The sequence below is a fragment of the Entelurus aequoreus genome, linkage group LG12 (assembly GCF_033978785.1).
Source record: "Entelurus aequoreus isolate RoL-2023_Sb linkage group LG12, RoL_Eaeq_v1.1, whole genome shotgun sequence".
Taxonomy (NCBI): domain Eukaryota; kingdom Metazoa; phylum Chordata; class Actinopteri; order Syngnathiformes; family Syngnathidae; genus Entelurus; species Entelurus aequoreus.
Window position 1 is genome coordinate 9612501 of NC_084742.1, and position 25402 is coordinate 9637902.

Genomic DNA, 25402 nt, shown 5'->3' on the forward strand with positions numbered 1-25402 from the left:
AGAACAGTAATCATTTAAATCATTTAAATTATATATATATATATATATATATATATATATATATATATATATATATATATATATATATATATATATATATTTTTTTTTTTTAAATAATAATTTAATTGTAATTCATTAATTGATTTCATGTATTTATTCTAATGTGTTTATTATTCCAAACCAAAATATCCTTTACATAAAAGGTAAAATAACAACGCACAGTACAGTACCTTACTTCTCGGCCTGGAGTCGCCACATAACTTCATCAGATCTGATGCCAGTGTGCTGAAACAATGCAACAAAAGCTTTGATAAAAAATATATTCATAATTAATAAATACAAATAGTAATGCGATTAAATATGTATAGATTTTGTTTGACAAATTGGCTACATTTTCCTTTTAATTAAAATGGTCGGTTTAACGAATACATGGATATTATTGTTTGGATTTGTGTTCAGAAGAATTTTGTGGGATTTTGGGATAAAAATGCATAATTTTATCTAATTTCCCATCAATTGTTTTTAATTAGTCAAGTGGTTTTATTCATATTATTTATTAACTGATTTTATTTTGGCTTGCATGAATAAAAGTTGAAATTATTTTGATTAATTTTATTTATTTATTATTTAATTTAAAAATAAATAAATATATATATATATGTGTGTACATCTATACACATACATACATACATACATATATACACAGTATATATATAAACAGTATTAATACATACATATATACACATATGGGTATACATACATACAAATACATCCATATATACACAAATACACATATATACGTACACACACATTATATATATATTTCAATAGGTGATTTGTTCTTCAGCTATATATATATATATATATATATATATATATATATATATATATATATATATATATATATGATATCACTTATTGAAACACAGATATATATATTTAAATATAATAGTTCTAACATATTTTATTTATTAACAATAATTATTAGAATCAGTGCTTCACTTTTTGCTTTTAGGCTTTGATACTAAATTCTTAAGCTCATGTGAAAAATCATGTCATGTCATATAAAATACCTCAGTTTGGTGCATTCAACCAATCAAAAGTTGTACTTCTCTAATTATTTCTGTAACTAAATAAAGTGCAGTCCTAAATAATGTAAGATGTTCTGTAGTTTTTGTTGCGTTATTTTGTACCTGCCCTCTGCAGCTGGGCTGTGGGTGGACTCATCGCTGCTGCTATCATCTCCATTTTCTACAGTTGGGTGTAAAATACGCAATGTAATCATCAATCTTTGACGGCACACGTTACTGCAATTTCATGTAAAACAAAAACAAAACAGGTGGAGACACAGAGGGAACTAAACACAATATTACACAATACAGTTGTGGCCACTGGGTTAGTCTTAATAAGGGTCGGACACACAATAGCTACATTTGATGCATCTCTTACTCACCTGGCAACAGGTAACCTAACACTTGGGTTCACCCAAATACACCAGAGAAAACAAACAGAAATCAAATTCAAACCCAAAAATGAAAATGGGTTGCATTTAATCAAACAGGCTGGAAAGAGTGTGAACATAGACATTTTAGGTCTTTTTATGGGTGAGTCCATTAATGATAGTTTACTCGCCCCATGAAATATGCCACCTTGTGGCCATAAGTAGTATGGTTACCTAAACAAATTGTGCGTGTATAATCAAATGCAACCGTATAAATGATGATTAAGACGTTTGTCATGGTGTAATGTCAGCTGTTACCGACCTTGCAGGGCGCTGCCCAGCAGGGCGTCCAGCTCCGGGTTGATCTCGGCTTTCTCCTTCAGCATGTGGAACAGCAGCTGGTTCTGGGTGGCGCTGTTGATCTCCGTCTGCTTCAGCCGGCCCTCCATCACCTTCAGCTGGGAATCTTTCTGGGCCGCCTGCAGACCCTGCAGATTGACAACGTAAAGGTTATCACTGCAGGAAATAGTTTCCTGCTAGCCCTGTGTTCCTATTTTTTACCATTTGCATGCCTCTCAAAGAGACATTTCAATAAAAATGTATCCATCTAATAATTTAAACCATGAGTATGGACTTTGTATTCATTCATCCATCCATTTTCTACCGCTTGTCCCTTTTGGGATCGCGGGGGATGCTGGAGCCTATCTCAGCTGCATTTGTTAAGTTAATTTAAAACATTATAAATTAAAATGATTGAATTCATTTTCTGTTAATTTTATTTGAATCATCCAAAAACATTTATATTATTTGTTTTCCTAGTAAAATCAAAATTTCCAAAATATTTTTAAAAGATGTATTTGTGATAAAAAAGCTTTAACTACAATATGTTTCATTGTATTATATTTTTTGGTATTGCTATTGTTTTATTTTATTTGATAATTTATTTGTCTATCAATATCTTTAAAATTATTTATTCAACCTTAATTTTCTTTTTAAAACATATTTCTGATCTAAAAACTGCCATTATGTTTTAAGATACTATTAGTTATTGTTTTCTATTTGTATTTTGTACACGCATATATATTTCAGATTTCAGTTTTTATTTGTTCCCTTTGTTAAAGTATATTTATCAAAACAAAGGCTAATTATGTTGTATTATATTATTTAATGTTGCTGTTGTTTGAATTCATAAATTACATTTATCCATGTTTTATGTTCTTTTTAAAACATACTTTTCATTTCAATTCCAATTCATTACAATTATATTTCATAATATTGTTTATAGTTGTACAATACTATTGTTTTTAAAATTGTATTTATATTTTCATTATATATTTAAATTGCACACTATTGTTTATTTTCTTTTATTAAAAAATTACTTATCTAAAAATTCCACTTAAACATTATTAGAATTTTATTAGTTCACATTTATATTGTTTTAAAATTAATCATCAATTCATTACAATTGCATGTTATATTTTTTTCCACATTTCTATTGTTTTATAATGTTTTAAATAATATTTATATTTTATAATTTTTTATTGTCTTTTGTTAAAAATACAATTATCTAAAAATGCTGAACAAATTTTATTATTAGGATTGTATTTAATATTTTAGTTGTAAAAATAATAGTATAATTTGTAATTCCTAAAGATTTTTTTAAAACCTTTTTTTAAAAACACATTTTTTATCTAAAATGACCATTGATTTATTATTAGTATTCATTATTTCACACTGCTTAAGTTTTATGTTATATTTCTAAATCATATTTTTTAACTTTCTATCATAATTTTTTCTGAATTCACAGATTTTCACTTCCTTTTATCGTAGTTGTATTATTAATAATGTCGGGAAGTATGCAGGATGCATTTTCCAAGGGGTTCCTTGCCAGTTACAGACCTAACTCACTATTAAATTAAGCAGCACAGTAAATGTGGTAAAAACCGAGTAAAATCAAGTCAGTGAAGGCAGCATAATTTACCTTATTGATGGCCATGGTCATGAAATGGTCCAAAAGGAAGCGAGCCTCTGAGACATTACAGGAGCTGATGGCTGCTGTCACGTCCACTGTGTCTCCTTCCTCCTGTCAGTCACGTCAAATGAAATAAAAGCGCATGAAGAGAACGTATTTGCATCCAATAAGAATCTTCTTCATGTCACCTTGGCCTCCTCCATCTGCATGATGTTGGCCTGGCAGTCGGCGATGCTGTCGTTGATGTAGTCGATGTTGGCGCTCAAAGACTCCAGCTCCTCGTTCCAGGAGGCCAGCGAGCGCTCTGCGTCCGACCCCTCGGCCACCATCTTGGTCCTCTTCCTAGATGCTCGTTCCCTCCGCTTGGTAAGCTCCTCCCTTTGCTGGCGTGTCGTTGGTGAGAAGTGAGCTTCTCGTTTCGCTTTTTTATTTTCGCCACGAGTCTCACCTTTAGAAGACGATTCATATCCGTCTCCATGTTGGAGATGGTCATCCTCTGCATGATGATGTCACTGACGCGTCTCTCCAATGACTGCCATTTGGCCTTGGCTGCGCGGGTGAGGTAGGTACTTCCTTTTCGCACTGAGAAACCCCTGAAGGACGAGACGACTTTGTTCAAACAATTTGAAAATAATACACCACACAGGATTGTGATTTTGGTACCTGGTGCCGTTAAACGTTGCGGAGGAATGTGGCCTTCCCGGAGCGCTCCTATTAGAAGGTTCTGGAAGGGTTTCAGATAAGGGGGCTTTCCGGGTCGCCTTGCCCGACACTGGCCTCACCTGCCTCCTCAGAGTGGTCACCTGTCCAGCAAGTACAGACAAAATAAAGGGAAATCAAATAAAGTGATAATAAAATAAAAATAAAACAAAATAAACATTAAAATTGATATATAATAAAATAAAATTTAAATAAATAATAATTCAATAGAAAATGTGGTACTCCGAGTCACAATTGTGATCTCACCTCTTCGTTCTTTCTGCGTAAGATTAACTCCTGTTGTCTCCTCTGGGCCTCAAGCTGTTTGAGTTGATGCTATTTGGAACAAAATCAACATCAATTTGGCATCAGAAAGGTCATAAACCTAATACAAAAATGTATTGCTTTTTCTAACAATTTTTGGGCTGGTAATATTGGATTTATACAAACACAAACATACAGTATACATACACACACACATATATATATATATACACATATATACATAAATATATATATACACATACACATATATATATATATATATATATATATATATATATATATATATATATATATATATATATATATATATATATATATATATATATATATATATTATACACACACACACACGTTAATGTATCCGTGTATAACAAAAAAGACGGATAGATGATCAAGTTAAAAATAGGTAAAATAATTAAAATATATACTTTAGAAATGTATGTCGGTTGTGTGTGAATGGTGACAAGTGCAAAATAAAATAAATTAGAATTAAAAAAAGTTTTTTTCTAAACATTATAATTCTGGCTAATGCATCATATCATGTCACAGCATGGATTATAATCCACCATACTGTACCTATACTGTATGTGCAGTATGTAATGCACAGTCATTGTTTTTGAGAGGTGCATGCCCATATATATGTATGCATATACATTCAGTGTGCCAACTTGTCTATCTCAATGTATTAATTGCATCGCTATGATTATGTCATGTTTTATTTTATTGCTATTGATTGTTGGCATTTTAGAACCTTGCCCAGGGACTACAGTTGAAAATGAGCTCTGTGGCTAACACTGGGACATGTAATAACATGCCTATTAATGTGTGCAGTCCCAGTATTAAATACATTAAAACTGAATAAACAGCAATCTCGAGATGTGATGATGCAATTAACGTGCCGTGATCATTGCTGCTACACTGTATACAATGTGGCAAAATAATACCATGCTTTATTCTGAACCACACAGGAATGACGAGGTGGGCTAACCTCAGCTCTGCGCTGGTCTTTCTTCAAGGAGGCAATCTCCCTGTTCCTCTTGCACTCTGTGGCTCTATTGCGCTCCTGTTGCTCCTTCATTTGACGCATTAGTGCCACCTAGTGGATAAACACATAGTTTAAGACACAAATATGCAAAATAAAAAATAATGAGGTTACTCTTAGGTCCCCTCGGGCCCAAAACTGGTCTTAAATTTGTTCTTTTATATGATATGATTGTTTAGTTTGGTAAGCTGTCTGAAATTTCACTGGGAGTTTTTTTTTTTTACAATTATAAAAATAAAAATAAAATAGCATTGTTTTTGATTGCAACCTGGTTAGAATAGGATGTAAACATTAAATAAACACACCTTCTCTTCACAATTCTTTCAACCCCATTGACTCCTATTATAACTGCTAGACTGTAATCCTGCTATATTACAATTGTTTCAAAAAACAACAACAACTGAATGTCATTTCTAGCCGACTGTAAGACAAGAAAATATTGTTTTGGTGTAATTGCACCCCTTTACCACCAGATGACACCAGAAAATGATGTATGCTTTTCAGAGCTTTGATGAGCTCAACTGAAATTAAACCACTGAAATGCAATGAAAATGATCTTTACGATTGCTGTCTTGACTTATTGACTTATTCCAGGCTGTAATTACCCAACCTCAAATATTCTGTTCTGCAACTCAGTTTTATAAATATTGCAGTTTGCAGTTTTATTATTAAAAAAAAAAAAAAACGTTATTTTTGACAAAGACAATAAAACATAAAATAATTTAAAAAAAATACATCATATAGATATGAAGCTGTTAAAAGATTTCACATGTTAAAAGCAAAAAAATAAAATAAAATAATTGCAGCTTTATGACACTTTTATGACCTTTTGGATTCTAAGAGTTAGTGTGTATAGAACAGGGGTGTACAAACTTTTTGACCTGGGGGCTGCGTTGGGCCAAGAAAGCCGACTGCATGTAAAATAACATAAACATTTATAGACTAGTCATATATACAGTATGTGTACATATTATATTAATAAAATGGATATATAATTAGTATAATTGTATATTAAGAGTATATGAATCCTTATTTACTTCTGTGACGACGTCCTTAAAGTTTTGTAATCAATCACAAATATCCAGCAGCTAAAATGCACCAAACATGGATAAGTGTGGAGATAGTGTTGCGCATATTTCCCATCATGCATTGTGATGGATTTAAATGGGTGTAAGTTTGAATATTTTATGGTGTGTGGACATATTTTATAACATTCACAAAGTTCAGTGAGCAGAATGTCTCATGTGTGACCATGTGTGCTGACTTTTTGTGTTGGTTGCATTTTTTTTTGCGCCAAGAGTTTGCGAAGTTGTTTGGATTGGGTCATACAAGTGATTGCTGTGCTAGATAATGACAATAAAGGCCTATTCTATATTTCTATCAAATCCTAATTCATGGTCATTGTCTTGATTTACTCACATTGTGCACAAGATGGTGGCAAATTTGCAGCAAACAGATTGTCATTGTATATAATATTATTTTGGAAACACCTATGTTTTATTCATGGCCAAACTCATGATGTGTACACCCCTGGTATAGTCAATCTTTCCCTTTCATCGCATTAAATCTTGTCAAAGTTGAGATTTAACCACAATACATTATAATACATGTATTTTCAATATTTCTTATATATATTATATACTACAAAAGTGTGTTCTTGTGACTATTCCTCCATCCTCACCTTGGTCTTCTTCATCTCAGTGACATCCTGCTGCAGTCTCCTGAGCTGCTTCTCGTACTGGGACTGGTTCTTCAGCAGCCGGGCGTGCTCCTTCTGAGCCGACTGGAGCTTCTGCATCTCCTTGTTCATGGAGCTCAGCTTCCTCTCATACTCCGCCTTGATCTTCTTTGCCTTCTCCTCCGTGCACGTCTCCACAGAGCCTGTGGAAGAAAGATCACATCATGCCTTTCGATGTCTTGGAGTGAGGTTTCGTGTCTGGCCTACCCATGTTATGCAGCACTTTGTCCCTCTCCAGCTGCGTGTCCCTGATCTTGTTCTGGAGCATCACCAGCTTCTGCTCGTACTGCTGTTTGAGCGTGTGAAGGCGCCGCTGGCTGTTCTCCAGCTCGTCTATGAGCTTCTGCTTGATGGCGATCTCGCAGGTGATGTTGGCCAGGTCGGCCTGGACGTTCTCTGTAACGAGTGCACGCAATAAGAGCGCCATAGCCATACAGGAAAAAAATTGTTACGTCACCTTTTTCCTCCAGCTCCTCTGACTCTGACTCCTCAGACGTCTCCTCTCCTGCTGTGTCCGACTCCTCTTCCTCTCCATCGCCATCCTCGCCTTCTTCATGGTCGCTACCCTCCTTTTTTTAAGTGCATCCAAAATGCATCACCTATTAACCGGTAATATCAAAGCTTTATGAGTTGATGTGTAACTTACCCCCTCGGCGTCGTTGTCTGGACCTTCTTCCTTAACGCTGTAACAAAACAACTCAGACTTAGCCCTGTAATGCCAAACGTATCATAAGTGATACAGTAATTTCATCAGTGTAATTCTTTTTTCCTAAAACGCCTGACGTATCAAATCAGATACATGCATTAAACGTATCATCCACATGAGGGCAGTAATTGAGTTATTAGAGGGCTGTCCTGCAAGATTGCCACAAAGAAGAAATGAGACACCTGATTTGTTTACTAACACATTAGTATGAACAGTTAATCTATTGATGCAATGTGAAATTACTTATAATTTCATAATACATATTATAGTAAAACTGTTTAAAATGTGTGTATCAAATTTGAAACAGCATGTATAAAAAGGTATTGTAACTCGAAATTAGTCAACTGGTATTTTATTGCATTTCATGCAATATAAATAACATTGAGCAACATAGAGTCCTTAGATTTTTCAAATAAACAAATATGTTTACACTACACAATATAACACATTTAGAGGTAAAATATACATATCAAAATTGTTGTATTATTTTCTGCTGATCACTCCGTGTTTGTTGTGATAATAAATTATAGCTTTCTGATTTTTATAAGAAAAAAATCATATTAAAAAATACATAATGTTGACTTTTGGCATTGACAATGTTTTGAAAATGATAAAGAATGTGAATACAAGCAATATGGAGCACCTGGGGGAAGAGGATGATGACAAATGTTCTTTTTATGTTGGGAAATAACATGGTGAATATTTCTGTGTATTGCATTATATTTGGTTTGTTGTAAAAAAACAAAACATAAAAATTATATTTTGTAACTGGCTGTATCAAATATGATACAAAATTTTAAATTATATATACATTACTTTGGTTAAAAAAAATTTAAAAAATACAAATGTTCAGAAGGACCAATAAAAGCGCTAGTATCAAATAATTTGAATTTTCTGTCAATTATTTAGTGGTTCAGGCTTGAAAGGGTTTTATTTAAGAACTGGTAATAGGAACATGCAACGACACACATGAGGTCAGGAACAGGCGAGGAATTATGAAAAGACTTTTCTTGGTTTTTGTTGTGATTTTACATGAACACACCGGGGTTGCCACACACTACAGCGATTAAAAAGGAGATTAGACACATTATTTTCCTTCCAGGATGCAAAACTACCTGCAGGTGCAAGGAAAAATTAGACATTAGTGGGGGGAAAAAAAATCACCTGAAGTCATTTCATTCAATTACTTGGTGCGTTTTAGTCAAAACTTGGCAGTTTGGCAGAATGTAATAATGCTTCAAAAGTGTTTGCAAAAAAACTTTCATTTGGCTTAGTCTCATGAGATTTACATAAAAAAGGCATCTGACTTGACATGCATAGAACAGTTACAACTTTATTTTAACTACAATTAATATTTGAATAATATTCAAAAAACAAGATTTAATCACAGCCAAGTTTTGAGGCCCCTGAGATAACATAAAAGTTCAATTTGAGTGCAGCCTTTGCAAATTTTATACCAACTAATTTTATACTAACTAACTAACACGGAAATGACAGCAACAACATGCAATAGGTAAGTAAACAAACATAGGACAACGACAATGATAACTCTCAACACATAACTAACAACTTTTGTCAAAACAAGAGCCGCAAAGCATGCTGGGAAACCGGAAGCACTCCCAGCGATGGATAACGTTTGCTCAAACTACATGTTTTGGGTTCATGTAGTTGTTGTTTATTTATTGTGTGTGTGTGTGTGTGTGTGTGTGTGTGTGTGTGTGTGTGTGTGTGTGTGTGTGTGTGTGTGTGTGTGTGTTAGCCATCTGTTTCTGTGTGAGGGTTATAGCCTTATTTATTTTATGATACCGTAAGTTATGTTGCATAATCACCTCCTTCCATTTTGTTGACAAGCTCACTTGCCCGTAGAAAAAAAACACTTTTATTTGATATAAGCACATTTGCAACAAATACTTATTTCAGCTCAGAGTTGAGTTGAGGAGCTGGAATTAAATAATTGTATCTTAATGCACATCCCTCACTGAAGGGTCTACAATCTATAATTCAGCTACAGCGACAACAACATGCTGTCACACAAAAGTCAGCGTTTTGATATTGATAATAGCGGAATAATATATCAGACTGGATGCACTTTAGTTCGTTTTGAATAAAGCAGCCATGTGATTGAATGAGTTTCAGGTGTTTGGATGGAGCAAACCTGGCGTCGCCATGGTGACTCTCCTGGTGCTGCGTCAGTCTTGAGAGAGAAAGGGGTTAAGGAGGGGTGTGTGTGGATCGTGAGGAGGAGGAAGTTTAGCAGGGAGGAAGAAAGAGAGTGAATGACTAAGTGAGCAAAAGAAAGAAGGAGATGATCAATAATAATAATAATAATAACAATAAAATTGCACAGGAGGATATTTTCCACATCATCTGTTGCTATGGTGACAGCAAACACTGAACGGGGAATATAACTAATGACCTTCTTGACCGTTACAAGGCCATTACCAACAGTGAAAAGTTGCACGCTGTTGTTTTTGTAGCGTCCCGATCAGGGGCGTATCACCAAATTCTGGGCCCCCATACACACGACTCCTGATGGGGGCCCGCCATCCCACCCTAAATCCAACGTCGCCCCATACACACACTAGGTGTGTTTACATGCATTAAAAAAACTAATTATTGCATGAATTTGGTTGAAAACAGCTTTTTTTTTTTTTTTAAGTAAAAACCTACATTAGGTTTTTGACCTTTAAAGGATAGGTTTAAGATATCTAAATAACTTCCCTTAATAATAATAATAAATAAAAAACTTTTTACGGAAAAAGTGCCAAAGAATTCAATATAAAGTACCCAAAAATGTATACAATCATATAACCTGTCATTGTTCACTTAAATATGATTATTAATCTGTCAAATGTTCCTTTCCATCAGTGTAAAGTAGACATTAGCGGATACAGGCAGGATAATCATAATGTGAATGTTTATGATACATTATTATTATTATTATTATTATTATTATGAAAAGGACTCCAAACCTACCTTTTTAGAAAAACATGTAGCTAATTTTTAATATTTGTTTTACTGTTGTGTTTTAATGTTATGTTTTTACTCTGTAGCACTTGTTTGAATATAAAGTGTAATACAAATAAAAACTTATCGTCATTATTATATATTTACTAATACATCTCACCCTGTCTTTAAAACCTACTGACGCCTTCGTTTCTAACTTTAACCGAGGGTCCTTAAATGCACCACAGTTACATGCAATGAGATGCAAAAAGAGAAACTTGCACATAACTTTCTCCTACGCAGTCAGAGGTAGATTTATCATGTTTTTAAACTTTCTTCAGTAATATCCTTGTTTTAAAATGTTGGTGCTGTGTGAACGCTTAAAGGCAAAGTTTGATGACTTTACGACGTTGGCGTTGAGTGAAGTATTCCGGGTGGAACAAACAGTCTTAAACATTCCTAATTTGATTCGAGCAACTTCACGAGTAAACATTCACTGCAATATTTATTTTATATCACCATTTATGATGCTTTTAAATATTTAAATGACACTTAACCACTTTAATCACTTTTCCAGGAAAGTAACTACAACTAGAGTATTTATAAATGGTTGATTTATATAGGCTAGTAAGTAGGGATGTCCGATAATGGCTTTTTTGCAGATATCTGATATTGTCCAACTCTTAATTACCGATACCGATATATACAGTCGTGGAATTAACACATTATTATGCCTAATTTGGACAACCAGGTATGGTGAAGATAAAGTCCTTTTAAAAAAATAAAATAAAATAAAATAAGATAAATAAATTAAAAACATTTTCTTGAATAAAAAAGAAAGTAAAACAATATAAAAACAGTTACATAGAAACTAGTAATTAATGAAAATGAGTAAAATTAACTGTTAAAGGTTAGTACTATTAGTGGACCAGCAGCACGCACAATCATGTGTGCTTACGGACTGTATTCCTTGCAGACTGTATTGATATATATTGATATATAATGTAGGAACCAGAATATCAATAACAGAAAGAAACAACCCTTTTGTGTGAATGAGTGTAAATGGGGGAGGGAGTTTTTTTGGGTTGGTGCACTAATTGTAAGTGTATCTTGTGTTTTTTATGTTGATTTAATAAAAAAAATAAAAAAAATAAAAAAATAAAAACCGATATTGATCATTTAAAAAACGATACCGATAATTTCCGATATTACATTTTAAAGCATTTATCGGCCGATCTCTACTAGTAAGGTAAAGTTTTGTACCTGACAAGTTTCGGCTATCTTGCTTCTGCAGCCGAAACTTGTCAGGTACAAAACTTGACCTTACTAGCCTATATAAATCAACCATTTATAAATACACATTAGTAGGCTAAATGAACCTCTTCAACATACAACTAGAGTAATTTCTAAATGCCAACCTCTTTTTCTTCTTCTTCTCCTGCTTCTTGAGCTTCTCCAGATCTTTCTTGGCCATCTCGATGACGTCGCTGGCCTCCTTCTCAGGCCCCAACAGGGCAGGAGAGAAGTAGGCGGGGCCGGCGTACAAGGAGGAGCGAGTGGAGGCGCGGGCGAGGTTCTTCCTCAGGTTCTCGTTTAGAGCCTCACTCTCCAGGAGTTTGGCTCTGAAAAAGAGGAAGTGTTTTTTGTTTTTTTTTACAATAACACAAAATATTGTTATTAAAAGACCTTAATGGTTGATTGTGTGTGTGTGTGTGTGTGGGTGTTGTGATAACGCACCTGAGCTCCTCGATTTCCTTGATGTAGTTATGGATCATGTTGCCAATTTCCTCGCTGCCTTCACCTGGTAACATAAGCCAGAAATACTATATATTTATATTTTATATAATCAATGAGAAAATACTAGGGCTGTCAAATTATTATTTTTTTAAATCAAATTAATCACATTTTGGAATTTGGATTAATCATGATTAAATACAGGTGATTACTTGCTTGCATGATTAAAATTTGCTTAAGAAAAGACCCCAATATTTGTACACAAATGCAATTTTATTCCATACAAAAAATGTTTTTAAACGTTTTACCTGAATGCATGCCGGTTTTTTTTTCACAAAACTTGGTAACAGTTTTATATAAAGTTCTTTTTCGGAGGGAAATTTGCCAGTGAACACATTTTTCTAATGACGTATGCATTGATCTGATCACTGACTGTATAGCGGTTTAGGTACAGGAAAATAACTCAAAAATAGCTAGCAGAACTGCACAAAGTGAGGGACCTTATGAAAAACTCAGATCCAAAGCCATTTATTCAGGCAGAAAAAATATCACCTAACATCTTTGACAATCAAAGCATGATAATGACAATCCACTCCAGTGTTAGTAATGTGTGAAACTGCTATCTAAACATGGAAGTGTAGCTCATCTCCTCTAAATGCAAGTGCTCTTAAAGCAGGACTACAAATTCTGTATTTCTACAAAATACAAACTCTGGAAAGACACCAACGCACAGCCGGTATTTCTTTTATTCTCTTTAAAAACGTGTTTATATCCTTTTTCTGTTTCAAAAAGCATGTTTAAAAACATTTCATTAAAGTAAATTAATTTTGTCCAGTCATGATATTAAAAACTTAAAAATGATCTGTCTTGGGTACGAAAAATGATATCTTTCTGCGAATAATCACGATTAATTTTGAGTTAACTATGAACAAAACGTGATTATCGCGATTAAATATTTTAAACGTTTGACAGCCCTAATTATATATTAAAAACATATTACGAATTAATTTATTTTATATATTTTTCCATTTGAATTAAAACAAAAATTTAAAAAAAACATAATGCTCTTGTCAACACGTCCACAGCACAGGTAAGACCCACCTGTTTTGGCCAGGGCCTGATTGGCCCCATCACTAAGTATCTGAGTGAGTCTGGCTCGTTGGGCATCAATGGTCTCCTGCATGGCTTTCACCCTCACCCTCAGGTTGTTGTTGTCCGCCTGCAACATGGAGTTCTCATGGACCAAGTCGTTGATGCCCTCCATGCCGTCCTCGCCCACCATCCGCTTACCCTGAATGGAAGGTGACGGTATAGCCAGTCCATTGTTGCACACATCTTGACTGTCATATTCAGAATTTAAAGTTCCCCTCACCGTCTTGTACTCCATCAACTCCATCTGCAGTCGTGCTATCTCCGTCCTCAGGGCGCTTATCTGCTGGCTGGCTCGGTCCTGGTTCACCACCACCTTGTTTTTGATGTTACGCGCTCGGTTGGCGTATTTGAGGGTGTTTAAGGTCTCCATGAAGTCGCGGTCTGACGGGCTGATGCAGGCGATCATCACTGTTTGACTGCAGGCACAACATGTTATAACCTATTTATCTTTAACCTATTATTACTTGATGCCGTGTTACGCTACAAACCTGTTGCCGCCAAGGGAGTCCTGCAGCAGGCGGGTGAGTTTGGAGTCTCTGTAAGGCACATGAGTGGAGCGCTTACTTCGGTCACCGAGCGCGCTGATGACGTTGCCTAGGGCCAGCTGGCAAAATAAATAACGTTATAAATTTCAAATAGTGAAAACGGAAAAAAAAGAAAAAATATATATTCACCCCTATATACACACACCCCTTCAATTTTTTTACTCTTTGTTTCATGGCAGCCATATGCTAAAATCTAAAAAGTTAATTCTATTTCTCATTAATGTACACGCACACGCACACACATCCAGTTGAAAATATGTATGCATACTATAAATGAAAAAAGATATGACATATATATTTATTAAACATCTGAACCATTTTTGATGTATTTCTTTCATACCAACCATTAAAAGTAAATACATAAATAGACAGTAGATAACATTATGTTTACAAATAAAATATTGAAAATAGATCCTATAATAATGTTATAAATTAAAGGGAATTAATATTTGGTTTGGTATTCATTTACTTCAAACATGCATACAATTGCAATACGGCTCATAACATATTTACAATTTGTCCCCAAAAAAAAGAATAGGAAGAAGCAGAGTTTATTAATTCTCTGCTAACACATTTGCTAAGTTCCTGTACTCAATTCATCACACAATAAACAATAAGTAAATAAATCAGTCAATAAAGTTTACATGAATAAATAAGTTGTAATTCACATATTTGCTGAATTTGTAATAGATGATTGATTATGTCTGTTATTAATAGAGTTCAAGAGTTCATATCAGGATTCACCTTGCTTTTACTTAATATAAGCATTGAGTTCGAACAGTTTATTCTGTTATTTGTTTTATCATCATATAATCATAAAACTCCCAAGTTAAAAAAACATGTAACTAGGTGGTTGCACATAAACACAAATAAAAAAAAAAACAATACACTTCATATTCTCGCCACAAGGGGGCGTCTTTAGTCCCAAACACTGCAATGACACTAGGAAATGCAAAAGCAAAAATGTTTTTTTAATATATTTAGTTTTATAATAATAGTATAAAAAGCAAAGTGTAGTTTAATTTAATTATACATCAATTACACTTAATTTTAGTTTTGAAATAAAAAATACATGATTATAAAATGCAAAATAAATCAAAATAATGCAAGAAGAAAAAAACAATGAGTATGTTTTGCACAATATATATATATATATATATATATATATATATATATATATATATATATATATATACACACACACACACACACACACACACACACACACACACACACACACACACATATATATATATATATATATATATATATATATATATACATACACACACACACACACACACGCACATAACAAAAAAGAAGTATATCAAGTCAAATTAAACATGCTCTCATCTTTCCTACCAGTCCACAGTTGATCGAGATCCCTTCTTTGGCTCTGTCACCTGTCGCTCCGGTTCTCTTCAGCCTCTCGGAACCAGCCAGGTCCACGAAGTGGAACTTGGCCGTCAGCGTCTCAAACTCGTCGATTTCCGAGTCGTTCGCCATCCGGTTGTCTGTGGCGTTTTCCTACGACCAGAGAGGACAGCGCATGTGCTGCAGGCGATGCTCTCTGGGTTCGTTCCATGCATGTGTAAAAAAACTAAACACTGAACCCAATGTACGTTGTCAGGTGAGCACATGCGAACTTGGCACAGGTGGATGGTGAAGATGGCATGGGACCGTGAACTCTGGACGTTCATCTGAGTGCTGGCGGTGGTTCTGGAGAGAGCGCCCAGCTTCAGACACTGGATCATCTGTCAGACAAGAACAACATGTTTATAATGTTTCGGAGGCATTAATAAACGTGTAGTGACAATATAAGCGCATTGAATTGTACTTGCTCTGAGCCGCAACAAAACATGGCTAAATAGGATGCCGAGCTCACCTCGGCGGCAGAGGAGACGCTGCGCGCGGTGACGCCGACCGTGTAGATGCCTCCGCTGGCGTCCTCGTGGATGCGGACGTTGGATTTCTGCCTCCTGACTTCGATGTCTCGCGTCGTGTCGAACAGGTCCAGCACTTCCTCGTTGTACAGCTGGACACAACGAAACATCGCCTTTGTCACCTTTCGATTTACAAACTTTTACATGGAGCCAAACATGACTCTGTGTGCGAACAATGTCTCTGTGTGCGCTTCATTCAGCCATTCATTTTGTAGCTAGGTAAGGTTATATTTTTGCCTCATTCCTGCGAGAACCCTGCGTGTGGCTGAAGCATTAAAAAGTGGGACTAACCAGGGCAGTGTTCTCAAACAACCACCAGGTGACATCTGTGAGCAGATAATACGGTGTCATCTCGGTCTTTCGGACCTTTTCAGGTCAGTTGTGCGTTCTTCACTCACGCTTTAGGTGAGGGATGAGGCCAAAACTAATCCAAACCCACTGCAGTCACTTCTCGACGCTTCAGCGTGTGTACTTTTTTGCCTTTTGACAAGTTTTGTCCAATTTGCTAACTCAAAATGAGTCCCAAAACGACAGGGGACCAGCATGGAAAGAAGGCGGGAATCGCTGGGCTGTTTAAAAAAAAAAGACTATTTGCAAGGAGTACATTAATAGCAATCACAAATGTGGAAGAATCCATGAAGCAGGTGTCGTACCACAGCAAGTATTTAATTCTAACGAAACCGGATTTTTCTGGAAAAAGATACCAAAGCAGACTTCTATCGCAGCGGAGAAAAAGACGGTATCTGTCGTAGAATCTTGCCATCCTTCCTTTTTCCTCTGTCTGCTGCTTTCTCTTCTGCTCCTTTGCCGATGTTAATGTGTGTGGATTTTACTTTTTTAAATGTTGATTATTGTAGCTGTATGGTTGGAGAAGTTAAGGATTTTTGTAATTTCTCATCGTTTGTGAGGGCACCAAACGGACTTCTCTGCTAATACAGCACAGTTCAGCTTGTTAATAAATAGAATGTTGATCCATCACCTCCTTGTTATGTTTGTTTGATGTACTGTACTGTATAGAACGTTATGTTACGTTCAAAGTGTACAAACCTTCACTAAAATATGGACTTTTGTCAAGGTTGGAACCAATTATTCATGTTCACATCCTTTCTTATGGAGACATTCGTTTCACCATACAAACTTGTTGCGTCATGAACCCCGTTCAAAAATCAATTAAGTTTGTAAATGGAGGTTCAAATACACTGTATAGCACTTTATTTTGTGTTTAAAGTGTACAAAACTTCACTAAAATATGGACTTTTGTCCAGGCTGGAACGAATTATTCATGTATGTGTACATTGTCTCTTATGGTGACATTTGTTCCACTATACAAACTTGTTGCTTTATGAATCCCGAGCAAGAACCAATTAAGTTCGTAAATGGAGGTTCCACTGTACTGTACAGCACTTAATTTGGTGTTCAAAGTGTACACCTTCACTAAAATATAGACTTTTGTCCAGGCTGGAACCAATTATTCATGTATGTGTACATTGTTTCTTATGGAGACATTTGTTCCACTATACAAACTTGTTGCTTTATGAATCCCGAGCAAAAACCAAATAAGTTCGTACATGGAGGTTCCACTGGTACTGTATAGCACTTAATTTTGTGTTCAAAGTGTACACCTTCACTAAAATATGGACTTTCGTCCAGGCTGGAACCAATTATTCATATTTACATCGATTTTTATGGAGAAATTTGTTTCACAACACAACATTTTCGCTTTATGAACCCCGATCAAGAACCAATTAAGTTTGTAAATGGAGGTTCCACTATACTGTATGGAACTTTATATTTGTGTTTAAAGTGTACAAACCTTCACTAAAATATGGACTTTTGTCCAGGCTAGAACCAATTATTCATGTATGTGTACATTATTTCTTATGGAGACATAAGTTTCACTATACAAACTTTTTTGCTTTATGAACCCTGATCAAGAACCAATTAAGCTAATAAATGGAAGTTCCATTGTACTGTATATCACTTTATTTTGAGTTCAAAGTGTACACCTTCACTGGAACCAATTATTCATGTATGTGTACATTGTTTCTTATGGAGACATGTGTTTCACTATACAAACTTTTCGCTTTAGGACCCCAATCAAGAACCTATTAAGTTCGTAAATAGAGGTTCCACTATACTGTATAGAACTTTATATTTGTGTTTAAAGTGTACAAACCTTCACTAAAATATGGACTTTTGTCCAGGCTAGAACCAATTATTCATGTATGTGTACATTATTTATTATGGAGACATAAGTTTCACTATACAAACTTTTGTGCTTTATGAACCCTGTTCAAGAACCAATTAAGCTAATAAATGGAAGTTCCATTGTACTGTATATCACTTTATTTTGAGTTCAAAGTGTACACCTTCACTGGAACCAATTATTCATGTATGTGTACATTGTTTCTTATGGAGACATGTGTTTCACTATACAAACTTTTCGCTTTAGGACCCCAATCAAGAACCAATTAAGTTCGTAAATGGAGGTTCCACTATACTGTATAGAACTTTATATTTGTGTTTAAAGTGTACAAACCTTCACTAAAATATGGACTTTTGTCCAGGCTAGAACCAATTATTCATGTATGTGTACATTATTTATTATGGAGACATAAGTTTCACTATACAAACTTTTGTGCTTTATGAACCCTGTTCAAGAACCAATTAAGCTAATAAATGGAAGTTCCATTGTACTGTATATCACTTTATTTTGAGTTCAAAGTGTACACCTTCACTGGAACCAATTATTCATGTATGTGTACATTGTTTCTTATGGAGACATGTGTTTCACTATACAAACTTTTCGCTTTAGGACCCCAATCAAGAACCAATTAAGTTCGTAAATGGAGGTTCCACTATACTGTATAGAACTTTATATTTGTGTTTAAAGTGTACAAACCTTCACTAAAATATGGACTTTTGTCCAGGCTAGAACCAATTATTCATGTATGTGTACATTATTTATTATGGAGACATAAGTTTCACTATACAAACTTTTGTGCTTTATGAACCCTGTTCAAGAACCAATTAAGCTAATAAATGGAAGTTCCATTGTACTGTATATCACTTTATTTTGAGTTCAAAGTGTACACCTTCACTGGAACCAATTATTCATGTATGTGTACATTGTTTCTTATGGAGACATGTGTTTCACTATACAAACTTTTCGCTTTAGGACCCCAATCAAGAACCAATTAAGTTCGTAAATAGAGGTTCCACAGTACTGTATAGCACTTAATTTGGTGTTCAAAGTGTACACCTTCACCAAAATATGGACTTTTGTCCAGGCTGGAACCAATAATTCATGTTTACATTTTTACTAATGGAGACATTTGTTTCACTAAACAAACTTTACGCTTTATGAACCCTGTTCAAGAACCAATTAGGTTTGTAAATGGAGGTTCCACTGTAGTGTTTGTACCTCCAGGAACTGAGCGTTGATCTTGAACTCAGGGGCAGGCTTGCCCTGCTCCGTGGCGGCCTGTCTGCGCTCCTCGATGCCCCGGAACAGGTGGTTGACGGCCCTGGGAATGATGCCCAGCTCGTCCTCGCCGATGTTGACGTCAAGGCCCGTTCCCATTGTGTACGTCTTCCCCGAACCGGTCTGGAGAGGACACAGGTGCGTGCGTTAAATAGACGTCAATAAATCAAAAGGGGCGAGAGGCTCTCTGTGGAAACAGTGGGGATGGGGGTGGTCGCCATGGCGATTTATGTGGAATGCAGCATGTGCACCCCGCTCTACTCCCTGCTGGAATCCCCAAGAGGAGGGAAATTCAGGGTTTCCTGTTCCAAAAAAGAGAGGTACAACTCCAAGTCAGTTACTATGGTAACGTACTCTGTGAATCTAACCTGGTTGTTTTTTTTCCGGTCTCCTCCCTCCTGATGAAGCTGAAGTTTCTTTTGAGGCCATTGTTATTTTATCATTATATAAGACTGGTAAGAAAACAAGATGTAATATTAGTTGGATTTCTTTGAATTAGTAAAACAAAGAAACTTACATTTTGTGTTTTCATTAATATAAATGTAAGTCAACTCTGCACTACATCCTGTTAAGAAACGCAGCGTCCCCAAAACTAATGCAAAATGTCCACTGTGAAGGACGCTGGTTCTCAGGAGGATATTGCTTACATTAAACAAATTGGTTCAGCAAGAAAAAACTAACTAACTAACAACTAACTAACTGACCACAGAACTTTCCTCCAGAAGGTCTTATCTTTGTCCATGTGATGTAAGATGAAACAAAAATTGAGCTGTTTGGCCACAATACCCAGCAATATGTTTGGAAGAGAAAAGGTGAGGCCTTTAGTCCCAGGAACACCATCCCTACCGTCAAGCATGGTGGTGGTAGTATTATGCTCTGGGCCTGTTTTGCTGCCAATGGAACTGGTGCTTTACAGAGAGTAAATGGGACAACGAAAAAAGAGGATTACTTTCAAATTCTTCAGGACAACCTAAAATCATCAGCCTGGAAGTTGGGTCTTGGGCTCAGTTGGGTGTTCCAACAGGACAATGACCTCAAACACACGTCAAAAGTGGTAAAGGAATGGCTAAATCAGGCTAGAATTAAGGTTTTAGAATGGCCTTCCCAAAGTCCTGACTTAAACGTGTGGACGATGCTGAAGAAACAAGTCCTTGTCAGAAAACCAACACATTTAGCTGAACTGCACCAATTTTGTCAAGAGGAGTGGTCCAAAATTCAACCAGAAGCTTGCCAGACGCTTGTGGATGGCTACCAAAAGTGCCTTATTGCAGTGAAACTTGCCAAGGGACATGTAACCAAATATTAACATTGCTGTATGCATACTTTTGACCCAGCAGATTTGGTCACATTTTCAGTAGATCCATAATACATTCATAAAAGAACCAAACTTCATGAATGTTTTTTGTGACCAACAAGTATGTGCACCAATCACTCTATCATAAAAAAATAAGAGTTGAAGATATTATTGGAAACTCAAGACAGCCATGGCATTATGTTCTTTACAAGTGTATGTCAACTTTTGACCATGACTGTATATGTATGTATGTATACAGAAATATATATATATATATATATATATATATATATATATATATATATATATATATATATATATATATATATATATATATATATATATATATATATATATATATATATATATATATATATATATATATATATATATATATATATATATATATACACTGTATATAGTTCAACGACAAGTAGGATTTATGCTGGCAATAATGAAGAAAGGGCATCCAACTGACCTGCCCGTATGCAAATATGGTGGCGTTGTAGCCCTCCAAGCAGCCCTCGATAAGTCTCTCGGTGCAGTGGCTGTAGATGGCGTCCTGCTGACTGTCCATGTCAAAGACATAGTCGTAAGTGAAGGCCTTGTCCTTGCCCAAGAACACCTGCGGCTCCCCGGGCATCACGTAAGTGCAAATATGGCATCCCTCGATCTTCTCTCTGGCCAACTGAGGACGAATCCTGGTGGAAAAAGATCAATATTAGCTGGTTTATTTCAAATATGCGTGACTTTGAAGTAGGCCTACAGGTCAACATGCCAGAAAAGGAAACCCATTATTCATACATCAATCAATCAATCAATCAATGTTTATTTATATAGCCGTAAATCACAAGTGTCTCAAAGGGCTGTACATCCAAATTCCCAAGTTTTGAACAATGCCAATATAACCCACATGATGTTAGTAAATAGCTTGATGGACTTATGTGGGACACATATTTTCTGGCATGAAATACATGGAGAAATTTGCTTCGCTATACAAACTTCGATTAACGAACCATGTTCAAGAACCAATTCGTAAATCAAAGTTCCGCTGTTTTGTAAAAAACGTTTGTCGTGAATCACAAGCTGTGCAGGTGTACCTAATGAAGTGTCTCAGTGTACTTTAAGGGAGGGAACATGAGTCACAGTTGCATCCAGTCTGCCTTCATTCCTTCATTCCAACTCAAAAACATCTCAATAGAACCGAATAGTAATTTAGTTGTGGTTCCACACTGTGTGTGTGTGTGTGAGCTGTATTTCACGCCTTGAAAAGCGCCAGCACACACCTCACAGTACACTCGCTGTTCAGGAGAGTAAACACAACCCACCCTGGATTTCATTAAGAATTTGCTCCTCCTTAAATAAATGCCATGACATCATTTCCTGCCAGAAAGAACCCACTCTGCTGAACTCACTGTCCAGCCTGGATGGACAATATCTACCTATAAAAGTAGTTTTCATCCCCACTTTGCAATAACAGTCTGGCATGCGTAATACACAACTCTTTGCACGCGACACAATGTGTGTTTGTGTGCATGCAAAGGGCTACTTTGCCTGGCGTGTCCATGGCAACACACACATTGAAAAAGACTCTCCCATTCATTCATGTAGCGGCCTGAATGGATGCCAGTGTTTGTGTTGCAGTTGTGTATCGATACTTCTGACAACAATGTATAACACTGTGTGAAAAAATAAAAAGCAGGGATGGTCTGAGCAGAAAGCAATTAAATGTCTTAGTCTGGTTTACGCTCTTAAAGATCTTTGGCCACCTTCCCAAAACCTGACAAGGTGCCATTACTGTATCAGCCTGACAATGAGGGTAGAGTTTAGTGTTCACAGACAATTAAATGTTTCCCAGTAAAGTGCAGACAAAAAAAAAAAAGGTTAAAGACACACCTTTTTAATCAGGCTTTTTTACTGATCATATTAAACTCTTCTTAAGGTTTTTATTGTGTTATTTTCTATTTTATTTAACGCTATAATTACTACTATTATTCTTTCAATGTTATGTTTTTATTAATTTATTCATATGTATTAATATATTACCTTTACCGCACAGACAGACAGACAGACAGACACACAGACACACACACACTGTATTTTCCAGACCATAGGACGCACCGGATTATAAGGCGCAATGGCAATGAATGGTCTATTTTTTTTAAATATTTTTTCATCTTTCATATATAAGGCACACCGAATTATAGGGCACATTAAAGGAGTCATATTATTATTATTTTTTCTAAATGTAAAACACTTCCTTGTGGTCTACATAACATTTAATGGTGGTTCTTTGGTCAAAATGTTGCGTATATTATGTTTTACAGACCATCTTCAAGCCGCTTTCTGACAGTCGTTTACGGATGCGCCGTTTTGTGGGCTGTCTTTTTTCGTGCCTCACCTCCGGCAGCGTCTTCTCCCCGTCATCTTTGTTGTAGCGGTGTAGCGTGCAAGGACGGGAGTTGGAGAAGTGTCAAAAGATGGAGCTAACTGTTTTAATGACATTCAGACTTTACTTAAATCATTAAATAATTTAACATGTAATTTGCTACTCTTCTTTATTTATATTCATAAAAAATTATCAAACAATTAAAAAAAGTCAGAGGAATTATGTTTTGTTTGAATTAAAGTTTTTTTGACCCTGTCATGCCAATTTCTATTTAATTAACAACTTTATTTTAACCAAAATTTTGTATTTGAAAATATTTCAAATTACATAAGTATAATAATTACAAATAATATATATAATATTATATATATATATATATACACACACACACACACACACACCGGTATGTATGTGTATATATATATATATATATATATATATATATATATATATATATATATATATATATATATATATATATATATATATATATATATATACACACACCAATATTTAGTGTTTCAAAAAAATGACATTATAAAAAATAACTTTTTTTTTTTAAAAATTAAAAAAAATTTGCAGTGTCATTTTGTTTTTATATGATAAACCGATACGTAAACACTTACACAAAATTAAAAAGAACACTGTCTTCATCAATTTCTACTATAAATGAAAACGTTTAAAAAACAGAATTTATTACACTTCTTTATTTATATTCATTAATGTTATTAAACAATTTAAAAAAAGTTATTATAATATGTTCATATTAAATTACAGTATTTTGACTTTGTCATGTGCCAATTTCTATGTAATTAAAAACTTCCTTTAACCAAAATTTAGTGTTTTATCTTTTTTTTATATACAATTACATAATGAAAAATAAAATTTCTTTTGCAAAGTGTCATTTGGTTTTACTATGATACACCAATACATAAACACTCACATTTTATATAAATGTAAAAACAATGTTGAGTCTTCTTAGAGTTTTACTACAATTTTTTTTTTTTTTTTAAATAAGTAAATTATTACACTTCTTTATTTATATTTAATAATTGTATTAAACAATTTAAAACATTTATATGAAACAGTACGTCCTATTGTTCTATACGGCACACAAAGGCATACAGTACATACATTAAACATTATTCAGATAATCTGATGTTTGTACCAAAAACAGACCAATTGTGAGTGACTGTTTCCAGTTAAAACACTTTTTCTCCCTCAGGTTGAATAAAAAAATCTGACCTTTGAGCAAACCAATCTGCCTTTTCGACAAGACACACACAGGTTTCCTTGTTGCATGTTTTTCCTTGGAAATGGAACACCACTGCTGCCTTACTACACACGGTGGTCCTCACACCCACTGGGAGACAAGTTACAGTACATTTGATACTTTATCTAATATGACTGAGCCTAAAATAGGCACGCACAGACTTTTCAAGCGCATTCAAGCGTATAGGAGTAAAACATGCACATGAATTAGGACACTTTCGGTCAACTGTAAGGAAGATGAAAAAGAAAAGGAAAAGCTTAAGTCGTCACATGGATGGAGATTAAAAGGAAACATTTACCACTTACTGTGAATTCCTTAATATTTGTCGCCAGGAACACGGAAAAAGCAGGACAATAGCACAAGAAACACACAAAATAATAATATTATTATATTTAAATTGGTGTTATTGTTTTTTGATATAATACGATTTATAATAATTCACTGTATTTATACATATTACAATTCCATTTCTTAAATACTTTTTACATTTGATTAGCAACGTAAAACAGCACACGCAAACGCACATACATAAAACTGATTAAATAATAATAATAATAATAATAATTACATTTTACCTTATGTAATCATATCATAATTAATAACACAATTAATAAAATTTTACTTGATTAAATAATAGTAATAAGTACTATATATATTTTTTAAAAACATTTAAATAGCGCTATGTAATGTTTTTAGCATTACTAAGAATTAGCTGGACTTCATTAGGGACTGTATCCTGATATCACGATAATTTCAATG

At 34.8% G+C, this 25402-nt stretch overlaps 1 protein-coding gene across 5 annotated transcripts in view; it reads right to left on the reverse strand.

The window, feature by feature from the left end:
* The window catches only part of LOC133661419 (kinesin-like protein KIF21A), a 47158-nt gene that overhangs the window by 9620 nt on the left and 12136 nt on the right, over positions 1 to 25402 (reverse strand). For 2 of the 5 annotated variants that reach the window (XM_062064602.1, XM_062064601.1), the window contains exons 2-25: positions 21460 to 21682; positions 19628 to 19810; positions 16146 to 16295; positions 15883 to 16014; positions 15623 to 15787; positions 14204 to 14319; positions 13936 to 14131; positions 13665 to 13854; positions 12567 to 12630; positions 12248 to 12451; positions 7824 to 7860; positions 7635 to 7746; positions 7385 to 7573; positions 7121 to 7320; positions 5386 to 5493; positions 4380 to 4448; positions 4077 to 4216; positions 3862 to 4006; positions 3602 to 3796; positions 3423 to 3524; positions 1764 to 1929; positions 1454 to 1474; positions 1194 to 1251; positions 231 to 285 (exon numbers count right to left, since the gene is read on the reverse strand). In XM_062064602.1, the coding sequence (XP_061920586.1) occupies positions 231 to 285; positions 1194 to 1251; positions 1454 to 1474; positions 1764 to 1929; positions 3423 to 3524; positions 3602 to 3796; positions 3862 to 4006; positions 4077 to 4216; positions 4380 to 4448; positions 5386 to 5493; positions 7121 to 7320; positions 7385 to 7573; positions 7635 to 7746; positions 7824 to 7860; positions 12248 to 12451; positions 12567 to 12630; positions 13665 to 13854; positions 13936 to 14131; positions 14204 to 14319; positions 15623 to 15787; positions 15883 to 16014; positions 16146 to 16295; positions 19628 to 19810; positions 21460 to 21682 (3220 nt within the window). The remainder of the gene's footprint in view (positions 1 to 230; positions 286 to 1193; positions 1252 to 1453; positions 1475 to 1763; positions 1930 to 3422; positions 3525 to 3601; positions 3797 to 3861; positions 4007 to 4076; positions 4217 to 4379; positions 4449 to 5385; positions 5494 to 7120; positions 7321 to 7384; positions 7574 to 7634; positions 7747 to 7823; positions 7861 to 12247; positions 12452 to 12566; positions 12631 to 13664; positions 13855 to 13935; positions 14132 to 14203; positions 14320 to 15622; positions 15788 to 15882; positions 16015 to 16145; positions 16296 to 19627; positions 19811 to 21459; positions 21683 to 25402) is intronic. The other 3 variants (XM_062064605.1, XM_062064604.1, XM_062064603.1) reach the window with 2 other exon arrangements.